General features: G+C 40.5%; 1 protein-coding gene across 4 annotated transcripts in view; it reads left to right on the forward strand.

Moving 5' to 3' along the window:
* The first annotated feature begins 1163 nt into the window (after nt 1-1163).
* The window catches only part of CDC42BPA (CDC42 binding protein kinase alpha), a 181998-nt gene continuing 159553 nt past the window's right edge, over nt 1164-23608 (forward strand). For 3 of the 4 annotated variants that reach the window (XM_058801005.1, XM_058801008.1, XM_058801009.1), the window contains exons 1-2: nt 1164-1575; nt 2305-2529. In XM_058801005.1, coding sequence (XP_058656988.1) covers nt 2334-2529 — 196 coding nt within the window. In that variant the 5' untranslated portion in view covers nt 1164-1575; nt 2305-2333. Of the gene's footprint in view, nt 1576-1735; nt 2530-23608 lie in introns of those variants that run through there. The other variant, XM_058801007.1, reaches the window with a different exon arrangement.

Consider the following 23608-nt stretch of genomic DNA (forward strand, 5'->3'; position numbering starts at 1 on the left):
TTGGTGGGCTTCAGGAGAATGCTGAAGCTCACCCACAGCCAATGACCTTTGGGGGCTGTGGGGCCTTCCTCCCCTTTCACCTGGCTTCTGGGGAAGGCAGAACTGAAGTGACACTGAGTTGTCTTAGAGATGACCTTCAATCCCCCGAGCACCACAGCGCATCCCTGGCACCTTTGCCCAGGAGATGTGCCGCGGTGTGCCGGTGGGCAGCTGCCATTTTCCGCCCCTCAGGCGGCCCTGCAGCGAGATCAGCACAAAATCCTCCGATGCGCGTCTGCGGCTGAGTCTATATCGCCTAAAAAAACCCACGTTGATCAACAAGAATATCCTCCAGCTCCCTTAAGCGATATGGGCTTGAAATGCCCGCAAAAGGAGCTTGTCTGCCCGGCGTGTACTCTGGTGGCACGGCGGGCTGCTCGATGAGGGGAGGCCAGCGGGGACAGAACCGTCAAGAACCGACGCATTTTCTGTCACGTTTTAAAGGCCCCGAAGCGTGAGGGAGCCGGAGTCCCTGCTCGCACCTGGAGCTCGGCAGATCCCTCGGAAGGGCAGGCAAGCGCTGCTCCCCTCACCCGCCCTCCATAACCAGGCCGGGATTTTTAATCAAAAGCCTCATTGCCGGGGAGGCAGCGAGCGGAACCGGGCCGGGCAACGGCGGCGACCGCTCCCCTCGGCTCGGGGCAAAGCCCGCAGGGATCCCCGGCCGGACGGGCGGGTCCGCCCGGGATAGCCCAGCCCGGGCGGCCGCAGGAGCTGCGCTGCGGCCTCCCCGCTCCCGCCCTCTCTCCCTCCCGTATCCCTGGGTCCGCCCGTATCCCTGCATTCCCTGCTGCAGCTGCAGCAGCAGCAGCAGCAGCAGCAGCAGCAGCATCCCCTCCTCCCCTCAATCCCATCAGTAGCGGCGGCCCCGGGCTCGGCTCCCCGCGCTGCGGCGGCGCTCGGCGGCGGCTCCCCCCCGCCGCGGCCGCCATGTTGGGCTGCAGCGCGTTCGGCGGCGGCGGTTGCCGCGTGTGACCGCGGGAGGGAAGGAGGGAGGGAAGGAAGGAAAGAGGGAGGGAAGGAAGGAGGGAGCGGCGGGGGAGAGGAGGGCGCGGAAGCGGAGGGAGAGGGAGGGAGCGAGCCGGAGAGGGAGGGCGCCGCCGCTACCCCTCCCCGCCGCCCCGCGCACGCACACACACACACCCCGCACACGCACCGCCCGAGGATGCCCTTTGCCCGGGGGGGCGAAGCCGGGACACCATCGAGCTGCCCGGAGTGAAGCCACCGCCGCCGCCGCCGTCGTCAGGGCCTCCCGGCCCGCAGCGTGCGGCCGGAGCGGAGACGCCGGCGCTTTTCCTCCGCCTCAGGACGCGCACCGGGTGGAGGAGGAGGAGGAGGAGGGCGCCGTCTCCGCAGCACCAGCAGCCGCCGCCGCCGCCGCAGCCATGGGAAGGATTTGACAGGGCTCGGAGCGCTTGTGCCGGTGTGTCGGGGCGCGCGTCCCGCCCGCCGCCCCTTGGCGCAGCGGAGGAGAAGGGGGCGACAATGAAGACTTTAGTTTTTTTGAATCACTGAAAAGCCTTAAAAGGAGACTCGGTAAGGAGGAGGAGGAGGAGGAAGGGAAAGGCTGCCCGGGGCAGGACGTGGCTGCGCCCTGAGGAGGGGGGGCTGCGCCCCACCCCGCGGTGGCCGCGGAGGCGCTGCCGGGGCCGGGGGAGGCGGCGGGGGGCGGCGGGGCTGCGCGGCCCCTCATCCCTCCCTGCCTGCCCGCCGGTGTGCGCCCTCGTTTCTGCTGCCTTTCGCTTATATAAATACGTAAATACGTCTGTTTTTCCCTTCCCGTCCGTCCTGGGAAGCGGAACCGGAGGGGCTGTTAGCCCGTGGTGCTGCGGCGGGGCTCCTCGCAGGATCGCGCTGCATGATCTGCATTGGGAATGAAGGAGAAGACCTTAAATATATAACTGCGTGTGCCTATGCACGCACGGTGAAATTGGTGTCAGGCAGTCTCGGTTGAATTTGAGTGCAATTATTATTGTTTAAGCATCAGGAATGCTGGTTTTGCCCCACTTCTTACTAAGCCTATTAATTTTTTTTTTTAGGATAACTATTTTCTTCTCTTAAATGTCATGAATACACAGATATCCACACTGTGTGTGTGTGTCTGAAACTCCAAGGTGTTGGTTAGTTTCAGGCTGGGAACCCCGAGGTGGGCTGGCAATTAAGGACCGTCACAGTTTGACACTTGTTAAAAATACTGTTGACTTCTTTTTAAACAACAAAACCCTCAAAAGTTTTTTTTTTGTTGTTGTTGTTTTTCTGACAAAGTAATAATAATCATTAAAAAAGAAACCCCAATGCAAACTGAAACAACCATGTCTGGAGAAGTGCGTTTGAAGCAGTTGGAGCAGTTTATTTTGGATGGGCCAACACAGACTAATGGGCAATGCTTCAGTGTGGAAACCTTGCTGGATATACTCATCTGCCTTTATGATGAATGTAATAACTCCCCTCTGAGAAGAGAGAAGAACATCCTTGAGTATCTGGAGTGGGGTAAGTTTCAATGTGTTTATTTTGTGTACATCCGTCCGTGTTCCTGTCTGCTTTGTATAATGTCTCTGTTATTTATGTGTGAGAGGGGATTGTTTATAACTCAGTGTTTTACTGGGAAGTGTTGTCAGTTTCACTGTATTTAAATGTGGTGGTGGTGGTGCTAAAAAGAAATCTGTACTGGTTTTTTGTCTTTGAGGTATGCATGTAAAACATGCTTCTTGTTTTTTATTTTTCTTTTTTGACATGGATCAGACTTTTGTGTTCCTAGCATATTTGCTTGCCTTCAGGCCCAGCTCTTGAGTTTTGTGTCCTGAAGTTGCTGGCAATAAGGAATGGTGAGGGATAAATTCTCTGATGCCTGCAAAAATATCAATGCACAATCCACTGATTTGCTTCTGCAGTTGAATCTATGCTGCTTTAAAATAAAACATGTTGATCAACAAGAAAATCCTTCAGCTTTCTGAAATGATAAGGGTTTGAAACATCTGTGAAGATGGAGAAGATGACATTCTCTTCTTTAATATAAAATTGTTGCTGACTTAAGTAGATTGTTTTTTTTCATCAGGAAAATCAAAGCTGAAAAGCAGAATGAAAATCTGTGTGTCCCTGGCAGGCTTTTCATTTTGTGGGAGATAGGGTATTAGCAGATTTTAAAGGAAAGCAGGTGAATGATATTGTGCCAGTTCTTCTTAAGCTGTCACAGAACTGGTTGACTCTATTTTTTCTTTTCTTTTTAATTCTCTTTCTTCCTCCTCCTAAACTTAGATGTAAACCAGAAGATGCAGTCTGACATAAGAACCTTGATGAGAATGGTTACTGTATCTGACCTTCAAACTTCAAAGTCATGCTGCACTTCTGTATTTGCATACAGAACCATTTGCCACATTTGCTTTGTAATAAATACATCAGCAGACTTTCTTTATTTAAAAAAGCATATTTTTGAAGCATGTAACAGGCATTTGATTAATTAGGTGGTTGAGCTCTTCAAAATGAAGTTGCTGAGGAAAGACATTGTTTTGATAACTGATCTAACAACTTGAGGCTGATATGTGTGTGTTTTATTTTCCTGTTCCTCTCTGTAGTCATACTGACATCTAAAGGACATCTGACTCAGTAATTAAGTTTCTTGTAGTGTTCATATTGCACTGGTTTTTGTTTTCTTATTATCTGGAGGAACAGGCTATAATTAATGCATTCTAGCTAAGGAGGAAATAGTAATTAAAAGTACTTCTGAAGAATCTTCCCTCTAAAACTGTCACTGGCATACAGAAGCTGTGACAGAGTGGGAAAATATGATGGCTCCAAGGGTATTTTTTATGCAGGAACTTAGTGCAGTCTGCAGTGGATCCAGCCAGCTGATACCCTGTAAACAATAACAATAACAACCAAGTTAACCATATCTAGATGATCAGAGCAACAGTGTGTTTAGGACCCATTGTGTTGGGTGCTGGTGCATTCAGTGGTGGTTGTTTAATGGGTAAATGCATCATTGCAAGGCTCTGACAGTACCTGAAGATTTCTGTAATAAGCTTTCCCATCTGCTGATGGAAATAATACACTGTTTTGGAAAGGCTGCACTGGAATAAGGTTTCTTGCTGGCCTATTTTTCCTGCTATTTTTCCACTCTCATGCTCCAGCTGTGCCTTAGCAGGACTCTTAGGCTTCAGAGAAAACCAGTTGCTCCCATTTCCAGGGCTGAGTTGCTGTGGTTCTCTGTGTGCTCCCAGCTCTGCTGCCCAGCCCTGGGAGCTTTCCAGGAGGGTTTGTGAGGTGACATGGAAGAGCCAGCTGTGGCTGGTACCTGCTGGTGGAAGTGTCTGTGTGAATGATGTCTTTATTCTGCAAACACCTCCAGCGGTGTCTCCTCTGAGGGCCAGCCCTCCTAGTGAAGCTGGCGCTCTCTGGCATTCCTCTTGGGATCAGGGAGTTGGCAAAATCAAGCTCTTGGAGAGGTCAGGTACCCTCCTCTGGTGCAGTGGAGTTACTGAGGGTACCTGTGCTTTGATATAACCCTGACCTCTCCTATCTCTCTCCCCAGAAGGAGGAACAAGGCAAGTGGTTGATTAGAGAGAGGTTGTATGTGGTTTTAAAGTCAGAGATGTGCTGAGTAGTGGCAGAAGTGGAAGGCTGGCAGCCAGAAATCGTGGACTCTGCCCGCACCTCTCTGAAGGACTCAGTGTTGAAGTGCTTTCAGCTCAGTTTTTTTTAGCTTCTCTATTTGAACAGCAGGAAAAGTAGCACAGGTTTTACACCAGGGAGTTCAGAAAGTTGCTGTGTGTGAAGTGCTCTTGGATTTGAATGTACCATATAAAATAGTGTGTATTAATTTATTTTTCCCATTAGTGAAATAAAACTTGGGGCCTGGTGTATCTGTTGGTGGATGTTGTCATTTTGTGGGTTTCTGCCAAATATCCACAGATTGGCTTGGTTATAATGGAGAGTGCAATGGGAATGTATTGGAACTGGTATGAACTGGGAGCTGTGTGTGTGTGTACAAAGTGCAGAGTACAAATTTACTCCTGAGAACTGATTGTCATCTTAACTGCCTTTTTTTTTAAAAATAAATTATTCTTTCTAGAAGTAAATGAGGTTTATTTATAGTCTGGTAATTTTAAGAAAAGGCTAATAAACAGCTGTTCAGTGATCACAGACTCCTGTTGAGCAGTAAATAATTTTTTCTTGCTTTTCAGCAATGTAGTTTTGAGGTGTTAGTCTTTGGTTTTGTGGAGGGTTTGAGTTGAGGTTGCATTTGTGGATATGTGTTTTTATACAGAGTGTTCTGGGTCTGAGATGTTATCTGCTGTGTTTCATGTAAAACTGAACCACAATCTGACTTTTTTGGGGGAAAGGTTTAGGAGGTATTCTACCACGGAAAAGCTAATGTCTTAATGACAGCCATGTGACTGCTGCTATATTTAGGGGAACTAAGAAGCTTCATGTTCTAGTACTTAGATCTTTTAGGGCTACTTTATGAACTTGTTTAAAAAATGAATAACTTATTTAGAAAATGAATCCAGGTAAAAGAATTGAGATCTGAACTAATTGTTCATATTTTGGTTTGATACTGCAGGTTTAACACAGTAAGTGGAGAAAGTAAGGTCTCTACAGTGTGAAGTTGAGTTTTAAGTTTTTGTAGAATTTCAGCCTTTTTTGTTGCTTGAAATTAGATTAGACTGGTTAGAAGTGTCAGGTTAATTATTTTGTGATTCAGAAGCTGCTTTACTTTTAAAACCCTATCTTTGGCTTTAAGTGAAAACATAATTGTATTCCCTATTCTTATACAGTGTTAATGTTGTGACTTGTGAGATGATTTGATTTTGTTGTTTATATGACATAGGTGTCCTTTATGCTAACAGAGCCATGGAAAAAGCCAATATATTTGAGTTCTGAGGGTTAAATCAGGGCACATTTTGAGATAACAGGAAGAAACTGGAACGTTCAGATTCGGCTTATTCTATGTATTTGATGCTAGTTTTCATTTTTATCTCTATTGATAGTTGTATTTGTGATTTAGAAAAGGGCTTGTCTAATTATAGCAACTGGAGCTTACCAGAAAAAGCTGTTGAGAATTCCAAGCACTTTGCTTTTTCTTTTCTACTTGTGTGTGAGTTGCCACGCTGACGCAAGAGTGTGAGGGAGGTAATGAAGGCTGATAAGGTGAACTTGAAAGAGAACTGTAGTGATAAAAAGAACCTTTTGGAGATGTTTTGGTTCTGGGAAAACTTTCTTTCCTTCCAATGGCTCCAGTCTGAATTGCTTTTAAAAAGAAACTAGAACAATGTTCTTTAGGATGCATTGAAAGAATAATAGAATAAACCTCAAAATGTGTGGTGATGAAAGTGAGGGAAGATGGAGGGCACCACCAATACCATGGTGAGTCAGTGGCTTGATTAAATCTGTGCTCTTGTTGGAAAAATGTAAACTGTCCTCTAGTAAAATTTTTGTTTGATTGGTTTTGTTCACTTTGTTCTTGTTCTGTTTGGTTTTTTTTTTCCCACCAAAGAAAGCTTTGGAAGATGGATTAAATTGTTCTCATTTCATCTCTAGTAGAACTGAAATGCATGGTGTTTTTGCAGTGCTGATATGGTCATACACTAGGCTGTCATCCTTGGTCTCATACTTGTGTTACTCAGTTGTGCAGCATCTGTTCTGGATATTGGAAATGGTTTTATCACCATACAACCAGTTTTTCAAGACGGAGTTGTGGAGAGGCTGTCTGTGTTGTCCTCCTGATGATCTCTCTCATGGTTTTTCTTTAAAAAAAATGGTAATCCCCTTTTTGAGCTAGGTTTGTTTTTACATATTAGTTACAAAAGAAAATAAAATTTTGTCTCTAGGCTTCTGCACCTTTTCTTTGCTACTTATCTCTATATAGGTCCTGAACAAAATCACAGCCATTTTCAGCAATGAGTTGCTTATATTTTGTTTTTAAAACAGCTGTTAAAAAACAATCATTCATTTAGGTCCTATTCTTAGCAGACAGTAAAGGACTTAACAATCAACTTTTTAAGTTTTGTTGTTTTGGTTTTTTTTAAAGTAGACTTTGGTGCTCAGTACTTTCCAACCTTAGTACTATCTAACGCATTAGAAATACTTTTTTCCCCCCCTAATTACATTCTAAAAGTTATCAACTTCTTTTTAGTCTAGTCATAAAAATGGGAATACCTCCTGGTCTGACACAAGCAAAACCAGTTATTCAGTTCTTTCTGGGAAAGGAGGAGCTTGTCAAGGCCACTTAATGTGCTTAGGCATATTCCTGATTTTAGATGTGAGTTGTTTCATTGCTTGCAGCTGAGCCATATGAACTGATGGGGCTCCATCAATGCAGGAGACATTGTGGCATTCTTGACATATAAATTTCTGACATTGTTTTCAATAACACTTTACTGCTTATTTGATGTAATCTGTTGTTTCTGTTACACAGCTGCAGCCAACATTAAATGCTTTTTATTGATTAGGGTGAAAGAAGTTGTTTCTTCAGTGCTCTCAAACAGAAAACAATCTTCAAATCTCTGTTTCAGAATATTGTGTAAACATCTTTTATACAGATGCAGTTCTACACCAAATTACTTGAAAAAGAAGGAAACAGTTTTTGTAGGAAAATATGTAGAAGAACGGTTGCCCATGCAGGCTTTAGTGTGAGATAGCTCTGTGTTTAAGGTCTAAACCTTTTCAATTGTGATAGTTTTTTTTCTCACATTTATTTCAGTTTTGATTCTTTCCTTGAACACAGCAAACTAATTACAGTTCTACACCAAACTACTTGAAAAAGAGGGAAACAGTATTTGTGGGAAAATATGTAGAAAAATGGTTGCCCATGCAGGCTTTAGCGTGAGATAGCTCTGTGTTTAAGGTCTAAACCTTTTAAATTGTGGGGTTTTTTTCTCACATTTATTTCAGTTTTGATTCTTTCCTTGAACACAGTAAACTAATTACTGGAAGTTTATCAACAGTTGGGATGTGATCAAATGAGCTGTGAGACCATCCAGTTAATTCTACTTGATTTTTATTAGTTTCCAGTAGAGTGAGGCATTAATCCGTTGTAACATGTTTGTTTCTTTGCACATTTCCATTACACAAAGTGTTTTTTAATCAAAACCCTTAATTTTAAGTAGAAATAAGTTTAAAGGGTGTTCTTTTTTGGCTCTTTTTATTCTGCTGGGCAGGGGAAGTTTGGAAGTACTCCAAGGCTGCTATTTTGGGGCATATTTGTCTTCAGGTTGACTGACTTCTGTCAGTAATGTCCTGTTTGTTGCAAAGGAGCATGGCTTGCTTAGATAGAAAGCTAACTAATACTTTAGTTTCCAGGAATTTTAGAAATGCCTTTATTCTGTACAGAAATTCCTGGCATGCTTTGGTCTAATGGGGACAAATGGAGAAATACAATTATATGAGTTAGTCTGCTCAGTGGGCATTATAAACCTCATGACAACACAATAAATTCCCTGTTACTAGGACATCTCATGTTTAAGGGTTAATCCAGTAAGGGTTTTTTTATGGTATGATCATAACTGTAAAATGTACTGCTGAAGGTGTGTTTGAATTTTTAACCTCTGTGCAGGATTTGAGGCTGTGCATGTACCTGATTAAACTCCTTCCTTGTCTTTTGGCCCTTCTCTCCTGGATTTACTGATCTATTTTTTGTATAACCTGCACTATACTATTATATCACAGTTGACTCAAGTGTGGATATTGTGCTCCAAAAGCAATGAGCTTAATTGGTCCAATATGGTTCAATTCTTAGAATTCTCAGAATATATATTCTTTTTTTTTACAAAGATGGGTGGAAGCTGCCTTTCTTTTTGAAGCTCTACCTTACACCCATAGATCAGTTTGAATCCTGAATAGCAGCAGCAAATAACAGTAATTTCACTATGAGTCATACCTGTGGCTGGAGAGACCAGTGGTGTTTTGAAATTTTCTTATGAATAAATTGCAAATACAGGATTTTGAGATACAAAGTGAGTGTAGGCTGCTATCCTGGAAATCGTTCTCACCATATTATTTTCTGAAAGTGAACTGTAATGAATTATCCTGGATGTGTCTTTGAAAAATATTAACCTATTCTTAGCATCTCTAATTGCTTTTATCCTGTAAAAATTTACAATCTCCATTTCTGCAGAAAACTTCCAGAAGCAATTAGATCCTGCTGCCAAGCTGTAAAGCCTGAATAAAAAAACCTACAGTGGATAGCTGAGGCAGGATTGAAAGAAAAGGCCAGTTTCTTGACTCTTTAAGTTTTATCTTTTGGCAAAGCAGGCATTCCTTCCATAAGCATTTGTACTTGTTTAATTTGATTTTCTTTTTCTGGCTGAACAACTGGAATATTTTGTTCTGCTCTGGTCTAACTTACCTCAACACATTATTTTTCTAAATTCCTCATTAAGCTTGGGAATGCCTCTAATGTGGACCAAAATCTTCAAAAAATGCAAGTGATTTAGGTCAGTCATGTGCAATCTTTTGTTAACGACAAGATTTTTATTTCAAATAGTTTAAACATGACATTAGGCTTAAGAAGAAGTGCAAAAATCTTCTATTCAGACAGGTCAGTTTGCTTTATTTCTAGTAATACAGCCTAATTTGGTTTACTAGCGGTCACCATGGATAAAATCCACATGAGGTATATCCAGACTCCTATGACTTTGTGTTTCATAATTCTTCCTTATCCATATCCAGACTTCCAGTTTGTATTTAAATTAGTTTTGTTACACAATATTGCAGATTTCTTTTATTCTTAGGGATCAGCTTCTTAGTGCACCCTTCTCTTGGCAACTTTTTGACAAGCTTGTCATAGGGGCCTTGTAGATGTTATGAACTGTGGTATTTTTCTGTGCCATTTTGAGGGGAAAAGATATATTTTGTTCAGCAATTTAGTGGAAATTTACAGTAATTTTTTGTAGAAGTAAATGTGGGTTTAGTGTGCCATTCTAAGTGGGAGAGGAAAAAGCATTTGTAGGTGTTAATAAAAATAATTACATTTCCTTGAAATGTTGTGGGATTAGAACAGCAATGCTTTGTTGGTCTTCTGTTTAATTTCCTTTCAGTCTCAGAGTTTGAGGGCTCACAGGTCTCCATTTCTGAGTCTTTCCTCCTTTCCTTTCTCTGAGATTTCCATGGGCAGTGTTATCCCAAAGCAATTTACCTTCCCAACTGAGGCCTCGTGCATTTCCTCCTTGTTTCCATGCTGTTGCTTTTCATCCCTTCTAAATCTGAGTTTTTGTTTCTAGTATGGTGTGGATATCAGTGTGTCAGTCTGATCTTCCCATGGCCAGAATCTTGGTTTCTGGATTTGGATTGGTATTTTTTTCTTTGTTTTTTCCCTAATCATTCCCAAGACTTCATGATTTTCTTGGGCAAATCCATAATATAGAGATTGTGTGTGGAGAATGGTAGCAAAAAGTGAACAAATACACACAGGCCTTACCCACAGGTGCATCTATACAGTGTTTTCCCATAAACACCCTGTACATTTCTTACTAGATCAATTGATTTACTATCATTAATCATTTTGCCTTGTTAGCTTTTGTAGAGCTGGAGCCTTGGGCTGTTTGTTCTGGCTGTGAGTAAGAACTTGGGATCTGTTTTAATCCTGTAGTCTAAAAAGGATGAAACTTTAGTGGGAGTATGGATTTGTCATTTTAATACCTGAAACTAAAATAAAGAAGTGATAGGAAGGGTTGCAATTACTTTTGTCTGCCCTGTGGTTTAAGAAAATGTCACTTTTGCTGTGGGGACACCACAGTCCCAAGGTATTTCCTGTTGGTGCTCATTAAAGTTCTTTCACCTTTACCACGCTGCCTTTTGTCAATAAAGCCCTGTGTTGTCTGACTGTTTTGCAGGACACATAGTAACAAGAGGAGGAGGAGGAAATAGAAGTCACATTTTGATTGCAACTCACTGGTTTTATCTTGGGTGGGGGCTGACTCGGAGGTGTCCTAAGGCTGGCTAAATCCACTGAACTTTGTTTTGCTGGGGCTTGTGTGGGCTGAGGGGCACAATCCAGTTAACAAGCAAGCTGCAAGAGCACGTTGAAATCTGTCAGTGTGGTTCTGTGAATTTCTGGAAGTGTTTTTATAAAAGAAAGAGGCTAGGATTGGGACAGCCTAGACTTCTGTGGCTCCACCTACCTCAACTCCTGGTTGCCTCTCAGATTCCCTCTTGCATACAAGGGAGCTACAGTTTTGAAACAAATTTTGAGGCTACCAGCTTCTTCTGGTAGCTATTTGATGTAGAAATTCAGTGAGCCTCATTTTTTTCCATAACAGTTTCCAAAACTTTTCTTCTTGCAATGAGAAGGTCTTTAACCATTATAGGAGGAGTCCTAGTAAAATCTATGTATTGTATAAGTGGCCTTGCCCCAATCCTAGTTGTTCTAAATGGGCTGCAGCTGTGCTGTCCTTAATTGGGTGGCAGCTGTGGCTAGTGAAGATAACTGGGGTAAAAGAGGGTGGGTTGGCTGGTCAGGGAGAGCCTTGGAGGAGCCCTGATGAAGAAGCAGGAACAACACTGCTGTGAAGAGCTGCTTGTGAGAAAACCACCTTCTGGGACTCTAGAAATAGGGTAACAGCAATATGATGACAACAAACCATGAAGAGGGATCTTCAAAATAACTGATTTTGGTGGTGGTAATTCCTTGAAAAAAGCAAGTGTTGGTCTTGTGTGTTCTGTGGTATTTGGCATGGTATCACTCAGTGTCTTGACACTGTTTTCGTTGTATACTTTGTAACTGAAAGACAAGGATTCTTATGTTAACACACTTGGGAGAGTTTCCTTCTATTTCCCCCAACTTGTAGAAAACACATGATGTACTATTTTGTGATTATTTAAAAAAGATCCTTTTTATAATTTTGATAGGGACTGACACAAAAGAGACTTGTTTTCTCACTGAACTGGTATGTTAGAGGAAATTATAGAAGCTGCTTCCTATGCAAACAGAAATTTGCAGAGAAGACCATTATCATTTTGCTGTAGTGTCACTCCACCTCCAGTATTGACTATTTTCACCTTCACTGCTAGCAGCCACTTCTGGGTAACAAAATATGTCCTTCTAAATTTCTGTGTCTTTATAAAAGTCATAATTTAATTTTTGAAATTACATTATTCAAGTGGGTTTTTCTGGATATAAGCAGGCTGGCTAAGAATATGTACTGTTTATGCCCTTATATGTTACTGGTTTTTCTGAAAATAAGGGATGACTTAATATCTCCATTGCTGATAACCCACAAACTGAAAATGCAAACATTATTTAGAGATAAAATTACCAAGAGAAAATGGTATACAGTGTGTATTACCTCAGCTAGCGTGAATTATTTCATTAACTTGTTATTTTTTGGTTAATTTTATCCTTGAGTAACAGTGACTTCGGAGAAGGTCATCTGGTAACCAGTTGCTTTTGGTGGTGCAGCTTCCTAGGTACTTCAGTATTTGTGCAGTTACCCTGCTGAGTATAAGCTGCAGGAGCTCATGGTGATGCCTGAAAAGTCTCTTCCTGGCTGATTTAGCAGAGATGTCATCTGATCTTATCAGCAGTAGCCTACTGCTTAAACTTTCTGGGGGAGGAAAAAGTGTGCAGCCAGAGCAAGGAGCTGATGATTTGTTGTCTTGCTCTTCTAGTCTTGAATATTTTACATTCTTGTTCTCCAAAGCTAAGATCATTTAATGGAAATTCTGTTACTTACTGACAATATTACATTCACTTTGTGGTCCTTGGGCACTACCAATAGCAGGGACTCTCATCCAGTAAAATCTTGATAGAAATATAGATATTTCTATCTATTAAGATAGAAATCTTAATATCTTTGATATTAATACTTAAAGATTTGCTTTAATTTCAATATTAAGTTTCCTTGATAAGGAAACAAACCTCTCTAAAGAGTTTTTGCTTTGTCTTGGTCATGTAGTTCATGTTGTCAGTAAATGTATTTAACCATGTGTATGATCATAGTTATAATTACAAAAGTTTCCACCTCATATGCTGCTGGCCATTGATTTGTTCTAAAGCCTCAATGCATTCAGCTCTTAACCAGGCTGAATTTGTGACACTAAAATCTTTTGTTCACATCAAAGTGTCTTATGATTATTCACAACTTGAACAATTTTATTCCATGTGACCTTGTGACTTTTTTTTTCCTCCATCTACCTTAATTAGGAAATAGAATGTTTATTGATAATTCTTACTGATGGCAGGTCATGATCAGCAAAATGAAATTTTACACTTTAAAACCTAGGTATTAAGAATATGTAATTCTGCCACTAAAAGGAAGTTTCTTGTCTTGTTTCTTTCACTTCAGAGAGAATTTCTATCTTTAGGGATTTCCTTTTTTTTTTTTCCCCTTTCCAGTTTAAGGAAACAATTTTCTCTAACACATCAGAGTCAGATGAGGTTGGATCAAATTAGTTCACGTGTTTGGGGGAAGTATTTTCTTGAGTAGTTGTTATCCCACTGATTGTTATAGCAGTAAAGAAAACTTTGACTGCTAGATTTGCATGGCACTCCTGCTAACATCAGGCTATCATTTGTTCCTGCTCTTAGTTTAGATTTTCAGTTTCTTTCAGACCCACCTTCTCCAGCTCTCTGTGTTCCCTGTCCCTACCATGTGGAGTCTTACAGTGACAGGGTGCAAAGATCTTTCCTAGCATGGTTCCAGCATCAGGGGTACAAATCCATTTCCCATGGGAAGCGTCAGAGGAAATTTACAGGAGATGGAAGATGGTAAATTAAGTAATTTTGGCAAAGCTACAAGGATTTCTTCTTGGTATGCTGATAATTGTTTTTAATAACACAACCCTGCACCACCCACACCCTCCTAAAAGATTGTGGCAGAATTTTCATTACCTTCAAGAGAAGCAGGGTCAAACTGCACGTTTGAATTAAGCATTATAACTTAGCACAGGGGCTTGGGGTCTTGTTGTGTGTTTGTAAAACACAGTGCAGAAAAGCTGCACTGCTACTTCTGATGTCCCCTCTCAGAGTATTCCCATCAGACAGGAATATTTGAAGTATATAAATGTGCTGCTTGGTGACATTTTCAGACTCTAAATTTAAGCATAAGCCTTGACAAATAAGCCCAGAATCTCTTCTCTCTCTTTGCCTTAATGTCTGTCTCATACCATATTTTTCTGTGCCAGGCCCTTAAAAGACCTAGAGGTGCTATTTTCCCTGCTACTTTTTTTCTTTTTGAGAGAAAAGCAGCCTCTCCACTGAAAGGCCATTTCCCAGGTGATGTGTCAAGATCTGAGAAAGTTGAGACATCTGAATGTTGGAATGTGGTGAATGGATTCATCACATGGGAGGCATTGACTTTAATAGCTGTGAGCCAAAATTGTCATGTCTGATAGGAAGAAAAAGGCATTTCTAAGTCTAATTCTGCTCTCAGTTAATGGAGATAAACATGATGTTAATTCACTGATGCCCTCATGATACTAAAGCAGTTCATATTTGCTGCTGAGCTTCTAAAGAAAGCCAAACTATTTGAGGCTATTAACTGGTTAAATAGATGTCAAGAGAGAACATTTTCATTATTTTGCTTCATTTTTTATAGTATAGTTTTAAAATGTGTGTATATTTCCTGGTTGTGAGGCTTGTAAATATACTTTTTTTCCTTTCAGTTACTTTCCTGGTGAGAAAATAATTTACAGTAATATTGGGTACTTGCATAAATTGCCTTGAAAACCTGTATGAGAAGAGTATGTGGTCATTAGCATATGAAATATCTCTGCAAAGAAATGGAGGCACAGCTGTGATTTGTGAAGGCGATTTAAAAATTCAGTGGAAAGGCAGTTTCTAGGATCCAGGTTTATGTTTGTGTTCCTTCCAATTTAATTTGTTTTTCTTCAAAGTTTTCTGAAATGTTTGTTGTGGAAATTCCTGAAGGTGTGGGTGGCTTGTAACTTCTGTGTGTTTAAGGGCTTTATTTATTTGCTTAAACTTCCAGCACACTGTTTGGGTACCCTTTCTAATCTTATTTCTGTGATCTTGCTGCTGTGATGTCCTCTTTCCTCCCTCTCCTGTGCCTTCAGCATTGTACAGCTTGAAGCAGCAGCTATTGTGTTATTTCTCAGAAGGGAAGTGCTCTTTACTGCAGTGGTCAGGTGGATGCTTGCCAGAATTGTGTTTTGAGCAACTGTTTATGTGTGTTGAACTTGGACCTCCATAAAAATTAATCTTCTTGTAACTCATATGGTAGTTTGTTTGTACCTCACCTTTTCAAAATCTTTCCTGCAGATGATGATATGCGTGTGATATGCTCATGGTAGGCGTGCCACTGGCATTTCAGAGCAGTTTTCCTGGAGTGTCTTACTGCCTTACAGAAATTGAAATGCATACATTTAAATCTTGTCTCATATTTCCTATTTATGACACAGGTTTGCAGTGTCTCCTGCTGTGTGTTAGAGTTTACCTTGAGTGGACTTTGAGGAATACTGATGGTTGTGGTGTTGGAGCAAGTAACTGTCAGGCTGCAAAATTCAGGTCATTGCTGAACTGGAAACTTAACCTATAAAACTTAGTATGCTTTCAGGAAGTCAAATATTATGTCAACAGAGATAGCCAGAAACTCTTTGATTATTACCTCCAACTAATGCTGGGAATTACCTCCTGGAAAGCTGTATCTGCATAGGGATTGCTCAGAAAAGTTCTAATTGAAGGTTGTGGGAAGTTCTCTTAAAACCTTCCACTTAATCATCAATTAAGGTGACAAATAACAGTATAGGTAGGCAGTTTCATAATACTGTCACTTCTGTGGATCAGGAAATTCCCTCTTCCTACCCCTCCTTTTTCTCTGCCTGGTGCTTCTGAGTATCTGCTTCCTGCCTGTTTCCAGTGGCACTCTGAACTGCCCTGTCAGGAACTGATTTCAAAGCAAGTGTGCTAAGTGAAAGTCACCTTTCCATTAAGAATGGATACTCTGCATTTTTCAGTAACTTTGTTTTGGTGTTTACTGCTTAAGAACTTCTGAGCACATTCTGTAGGGTGCCCAGAGGTTGGTTAGTAGTCAGTCTGTTTTTACAGCAACTTAGTCATGACATACCAGAGGAATATGGAATTTTTCTTTTTTTCTATAGTACTGCAAAAGAAAAATTCAGGAACTATTCATGAGCTATTGCTTTGCAGATAGCAACTATTACCGAGGCACAGTGTAATTTATAGTACCTAATGCTTTGCATCAAAAGTTATTTATGGGGCAGTTTGTTTAATAAGGATATTTCTGAGTAATTTTGCTGCCTCATTATAATCTGCATTTACTTTGTGTTTCATTTGAGCAGAAACATTCTGTACAAATTGCTGTAATCCATCTTTTTGCTCTGCCAGGTTCAGATGGCAAAAGTTCTTGAGGTGTCCCAAGGTAGCTATTTATGATATACCAGGAATAGTGGAATTGGAGTTGGCATTGAGTCTGTCAGAGTTCTTCAGAGGAAGTATGGCAGGGGTTGGAGTTTGCCTTCCATGGCCTTCTGCCACAGCCAGCTCTTGTGCATACTTTTGGATGAGGGGAAGGAATAACTGTTTCTCTGCCCTGCTGTTGCACATTTAATATTCCTGAAATGACAGTGATTTAGGGTTCTTATTCTTGATATGGCACAGCAGGACTTTAGAAACCTGTCTGGTTTCTTTTACAGGTGTGGAAGGTCACCAATGAATTGGTGCTCTGACGTGGTAGGATTACTAAAATGAGTGTTTTCTTACTAGTCTGTGGGCAGTGGAATTTGGGGTTTTAGTCCAGTCTTGGCTTCATTAGCACATGGATAGAAAAGAGTAACTTTTAATGAATTCATTGATTGCTTAAAGAGAACTGTCTTGAAAAAAATTACTAACAAAATATTAGACTTCATCCTGACCATACGACATCTGAAATAATGGGCAGTCATTCACACCTGTATAAAATCAAAGAACAGTAGTGGGTTTTCAGATTTGTTTTGTTTTCTTTATTTGTGTGGAACAGTGGCATCTGAATGAAGTGCAAGCTAGTGCAGAACCAGATCCTACATCAGTATTTGTTCTGGAAAGCTGCAATAGCTCATTTGTGGTTTTCCTGCTTGTAAATAATGTAGTTAGCCCACCTCCTGCTGAATGTTTTTATTCATTGTATGATTCTGCTGATGAATGTCTCTGCTTCTCTGAACTGTATTAAGGAAGAATATAAAGCAAGTTACTTGGTAATTTCTTGAGTTAAATCCCAAACAGCTAAGAAGAATTTAATGTTCTCCCGGAGGTTCTTGAGTATTTTCCCCCTTTTCTTCTCAATTCCATGTAACAGAGGAAGCTTTATTTTATGTAGGTTAGTGTAGTAAGTCACTTCCATTTTGTGAGCTCAGTACTGTAGTAGGTGAGCTGCAGATTAAATGGGGAGTAATTCCTTTACTCATCCCTTGGAATGTTTTTCCCCTCTTGCTTGTGCCTTTAACTGGTGACTGTGACTGAATGGCCACACACAAAAATCTCCATGGTTTTGTTAACACAGTCAACATCTTTGTTTTAAGGTACTTTTCTGCACCAAGCATGGTAATGATTTTCCTGTGGGTTGGTTTAATTCCTCAAAAATATTACTGCAGATGATTGCACTGGAGAATAAGAGGCATGTTTCTTTCTTGCAATTTCGTTAACTGCAGAGGGTGTATAATTTTGGAATTTATTATCTGAGGAGAGTAGTTACGATTCGAAACTTGAAGTAATGCACTGTTATTTGTTCAAATGTTGCTTACAATGTTGGGAGAAAGACAAACACGAGAAAAGTCAATATGATTATTTCTCTTTCCTTTTTCTTTCAAGCCTTGTAGCTTCAGGAAGGAAACTTTACCATGAAGAGAGATGTTGCTGTGTTGGCATTGCAGTGGTTCCATGGAGCACTGACCTTCTGGTCGTGTTGAGGGCACTGGCCTCTGCTTAGCTCCTGCACAGTCACAGAATAAATAAATGGTGCTTCAGAGCTGCCTTCCCATGTTTGCTGGGAGTTCTGACTCATCCTTAAAACTTAGCATTTTGTCCTGAACTAACCATGAACCCTAAAGCCTCAGCTCCCTTGAGATACGTATCTTGCTTTTGAGTGGTTTCAACTTGATGATAGGACAGGTAGGACCAAATCTTGCTTATCTAATTCTCAGAATTATTCCAGGTCTGCTGTACATTCAGTGTACAGGGATTATCTGTGAGCTGTTTAGCCTGGGATACTGTTTCTCCTGAATTTGAGGAGTTTGTGCCATCCATGCCCAGTGAATGTCTTGATCTCAGGCATCTCTGTTAAGATCAGAAGCCAGTCCTACTGGTTATTTGGTAATGCAAGACCTAAGTAATGACTGTGTTCTGCTTTGATATTTTGTATCTGCTGAGGTTTCCAATCCTTCCACACTCACTGGATGTTGAGCATTTTTTGTGCTATTTCAGTGATAAGGATTTATGGTGCAGCTCCCCAGTTTGACATCTGCACGCCTGCAGGGAGTGAACTGATTGTTGGGTGAAGTTTGTCTGCAGCAAAACTGACTTAAGAAGTGAAGAAGATGTATTGTGTAACTGTGCTGTGTTGAGTGGACAGGAGATTTTTATTTATCTTTTTCCCAGAAGTGCAACACCAGATTTTAATGCTGTAAGAACGTAGCAGGGAATGGCAGCATTGGTGTTATGAAGAAATTTACATTATGCTCTTTGTGTATCTATAAAGTAATTTGGCTGTATAATGCTTGAGCCTCAGTTCTGGGTTTGCTTGAAAACTCAGAGAATTTCTCCTAGTCTGAAACAAAGGATATGTGAGTATCATTTATAGTTTTACCCAAAATAGCTGTAGCATGGTGATGTTTTCCCTGCCTCTTTTCCCCTTGTGACCTGTTTTGCATACCCCATAGGACAGTAGGGCTTTGGAAACTAATTCATATTTTGTTGGGGACTAAGCTGTCAAAGTAAGCAGTTACTTAGTGGATGAATTTGTGGTTTGCTGGAAAGGAAAATGTTTGGGTTTTTTTACAAGGGAATTGAATGATGCTGTGGAGAATTTTCTTCTCTTGCTGGCTGCTATAGAGGGTTTTTTTCATATAATGCTGGATATTAACCACATATTTTGTATGTAACCAGTATTGTGCATTCATCACCATATGGATCAGTTTGTTGACTTCCTGTGGTTTGATATGAAGAGATACTGAGAACTCTCAGCTGTCACTGAAGTCAGTTGGAGCTCTGTTTTAAACTCTAAAGCTCTATGTAATGCTGTGTGCCCTATTAAGTTCATATATGGATTTCTAAAATTACCAGCTAAGATCGGATGCCTTATTTTCCCTTAAATTATCAGGTGCCAGTTCCTGTTCTCATACAGGCCATAAGATCACTGCTTTTCAAGGGTTATTTTGAAAGACAGTGTATTTAGGATCTTGCCACAGAATCCATTTAACAGGTTTTGTGAGAATTCATAAGTCTTGTTGCACAATGAATTAGATGTACTATTTTCAGGAACCACCTGAATCTATCTTATCTGAATATTGGAAGAGTTGCAGACTCATCATTTGGCTGTGTCCTCCAGTTTGTCACCAGCCCAAACTTAAATCTCCTTCAGCATTGATGTCTAAGCCCATTATTGTTGTTTTGGTTTTTCTTTTCTGTGACACATCTTTGTCCAGTGCCAGTTTCATTCCAATGAATTGTCTTTTAATTCCCTTTTTAACAGAATGTTCTGTTAACTCCACATTACACAGCATGTATATTTCCTTCATTTATTGTTGCAGCTCTGGTTGATCTGAACATAGCTGATGCTGTTTTGGAAGGCAACTTGTGTTTTGGAAGAGATGAGTAGAATTTTTCTGAATTACAATGAGGTGTGATGGAGCTACTGGTAGATGTGGAAAGGGAAAAATCTGTGTAAAAGAAGTGGTGACAAGTTGCATTTGGCTTCGTCTCAGTGTCACTATGGTTTGTAGAAAGCGAAGGAGGGGGCGTGCTGTGCTTAAAATAAGATGGGCTGTGTGTTAAAGAAGTAACAGTGCTTTGGAGCACATGTTCAGGATTCCTGTAGATTCAGTGAGAGTGTGTAAATGTATCTAAAGGCATCCAGAGAGGGATCCTGCCTGCCTGAATTAGAGGCTTTCTGGCATGTGCTTTCTCATGGAGCCTTTAAGGGAGCACAGTTCAGTTTTTGCACAGTGCACCTGTCAGTTTGCCTCATCTAAGGTTTGGGGTTGATCTGTTGTAGCTTGAACACCCAAAGGTGACTCTAAAGCCATAGCTGCAAGTATTTATTTTTCTTGTTCATTTGGGTTATTGCAGGGAATTTACAGCTGCACCGTGTTCCAGTGTTTAGATGTACCTCAGCCAGTAGGGAAGAAGGCAGTGTTTCAGTTCCAGTTGCTTGTGGCTAGACCACAGCATCCAGGCTCTGAGATAAAGGACATTCTGTATTGCTTCTTCTTCACCATTTTTGGGAAAAGAGCTCTGTGTTTTCTTTCTCCTGTGGTTGGCTTTGTAGTAGGAGCATACTTTTCCAAATGTTAAATTAAGAAGCAGCATAACGCCAATTGTCTTCCCGAAATCCAAAGTTTTGCTTTTTGTTCTTTCCTCTTTTAAAATCTAACTCCTACAGAACAAAAACGAGGCCAGCTGCTTTTCAGTTAATCATATATTTAAAGGTGCACCACTGTCATTGTGCTTCCTATGTGGCATAGGAAAATCTTTCCTTTAGACAGAGATGTGGGCATTTTGAGCTCTTTTTCTCTGTCTTAGTAGATGCAGTTCTAACCCTGGTACACTTGCTCAAATTCACAGAGTGCAGAATAGAAAAAGAGAGCCTTCAACAGAAGTAACAGAGAATACCTTCAATAATATCCAAATCCTTAATCCCTACCTCCATGCTCTTTGAAAAAAGGAAACAAACAGGATACAGGTTATGCTTTGAATAATGTTCCCATGTCACTCTTCATCAGCACTGTGTCTTACTAGAAGTTTTCTTTGCCCCTAATGAGTCATTACTGTTGTCTTTTTCAGACCCTAAGCTTGGAAGCTAGTACATCCCACACCTTGCACTAGATTTGAGATCTGTTTGGGTGAAAACTTTCTTTTAAGCACATTAAAAAAAGACAGAGCCTTAATGCTGGTGTTGGATGCTCTATCCCTGAAGTTCCTGGCAGTCTGTCTGTATTCAGTGGGGAGGTAGTGCTGTCCCTGGGGAGATACAGATGGTTGTGGTGTAATTATAAAGGTGGCAAAAAGGTGACTGGACTTGGCTGATTTGTGCAGAATGATGCAAATCATGTAGCAGATGTAGGAAGGGAAACTCAAGGCAGGTTTTGTGGGGCAATGAATATGATTTTTCTGATCATATTTTCTGGCTTTCTTAAAAGTTGGCTGGAACCTGGAAAAGGCAGTACTTCCATCCAGTCAGACAGTAGATTTGCATGGTAATAGGAAATTGTCTACAGGACAATGGTGGTCTTTGAGTTTTGAGGGGTGAGTTTTTTCCATATCAAGGTTATTTAATATGGAAAGGAATCAGCAAAGCCTTATGTTTTATTTCTGCAGTGTTTTGTGGCAGTATCAGCGCCCGTGTTTGATTCTAATCATATTCCTGATAGTTACTATCTCTGTTCTTTAGCTGCAGAATGTGGGTGGCAGTTGTAAGTGCTTCTCAGGAGCTGTGAGACTTCTTTAGTCTCTGAACTGTAGTATATGATGGGATTTGGAGAATTTATGTAAAATATAATGTGTAATATTGAAAGCCTAAAATACCTCAAGAATTTAACCTGTATCTCTGTCTTACCCTTCTCTGTGGATAGCCTTGGAGGCACAAAGGATCTTTAGAACCAGGGAATTGTGGAGGTACCAGTGAGTGATGCTCAGAGAAAACAGTGGGAGGCCAGGTCATGGCCTCTGGACCCCATGTCCATGGGGGAGTTAAACAAGATGAAAATGGAAGGACTGGGCCTGTATTGTGCATCAGAGCTGGTTAATTTATTTTAACCTGCACCAAAGTCTCCTTTTAATCAGAGGTTTATAAGAAATGTTGTGCATTGTTGCTGCCTCCTTAGTTCTGTGAGAAGGATCTAAGCTACAAACTCACCCATGCTTACCATCCTGAGGGAAGGTATTTAAACTATCTATTTTTTGGTTATGTGGTTTGGGTTTTTTTTTTCTACCTATGAGCCCATTTCTGGTGAATATATGAGAAATGGAACAGGACAAATTCCAAAAGGAATCTGAAATGGTTCAAAAGTCTTGGCAGATCTTTTAGAGGATGGCCTGTGTCATGTTCTGATGTATGCAGATGAATTCAATGTTGGTAACTATTGTGAACTTCCAAACTGATTTCTATTTGTGGGGAAACAATAAAGTTTGTACTGAAAAGAATCCTTCAAGTTGAAAATTTCTGTTCTTAAAAACAAAAACAAAACCTTCCTGATCATGCTTTGCTGTGATCAAAGAGCTGTCTGGGGTATTTACCTCATTTTTGGCTTCTCCTGAGGTAAGGGCAAATTGCAGCCTTTCTTCTGTGCTGTCTTCACTGTTGATCTCATGCAATTGTAGCAATGTCCATATTGATGTTTTATAAACAAAATATTGTTTTAAGGAGCACCTATGAGATTTGATTATTTTAAATGCTGAAGATACGAAGTTTGTGAAAAATAATGGAAATGTCAATTGCCCTGTGGTAGAGAAGAAGTGATATGTGGTTTTTTGGATGAAATTTATCCTAGCTCTTGTCTGCATGCAAAAGGCAGTTAATTCACTAGACTTACATAGAACTTCAGGGTTTAATAAGTACTGAGTCATTGCCTAATTCATAATATTTACAAGTCACTCTGCATATCTGTCAAATATGACTGCAGTATCATGCAAGGGTTGTTAACTAAATGGAACATTTTTTAATTGTTTTCAAGATAAATTGCTGTTTTCTAGCTGCTCTAACAGAAGACAGATAGCTTTGCTGTTATGTGTAACCACTTTCTAAGTGAAACAGTTGAAGAAATTGATTTTTTTAATAGTTTTTATTTAGAAATCCTTTGGGCATGTACAGATAGATGGATAGCTGTGTGAGAACAAAGCATGGTCCAATATAAAAATGAAGTGCTTAAATGTGAAAAATAAGTGTTATTAAATAAGAATTTATATAGTAATGGCTGCTGATCTGCTGTTCATTCAGGTAAAATGGGATTTTCACAATTTTAAAATACACTTCTACATTTAAGACAGTCATTCACCTGGGTTTTCTTATATGTTCTCTAATTTCATTATTTCTGAAGGATTGCAATCAAAATTCTTTAGAGTTTTTGTGAATTAAAATCTGTATCATTTATGAATATATTTTGGTATTGGAAATTGAATTGTGGATAAAAAAACTGGAGGAGGATGTTGGAATGCTAAAAAAATATTTATTATTTTTAGTTCAGAAAAGCTCTTTCATAGTGGTGAAATTTAACTCCAAATGCTCCTTGTTCCTGATCAGTTTCTTTTTCAGGAAGGCATGGCCACGCTTAATTTGGTTTCTGGAGTTATTCTTGCATTGCAGATGGGATGCTGGAGGCACAGCTTTCCATAAACAGGTTGAAGCCAAGTGGAATTTGATGGTGGGGGTCCAGATAGGAAGTAATTAAATGTTTTAGATTTCACTCA

Source organism: Ammospiza caudacuta, chromosome 3 (assembly GCF_027887145.1).
Source record: "Ammospiza caudacuta isolate bAmmCau1 chromosome 3, bAmmCau1.pri, whole genome shotgun sequence".
In the NCBI taxonomy this organism is placed as follows: Eukaryota; Metazoa; Chordata; class Aves; order Passeriformes; family Passerellidae; genus Ammospiza; species Ammospiza caudacuta.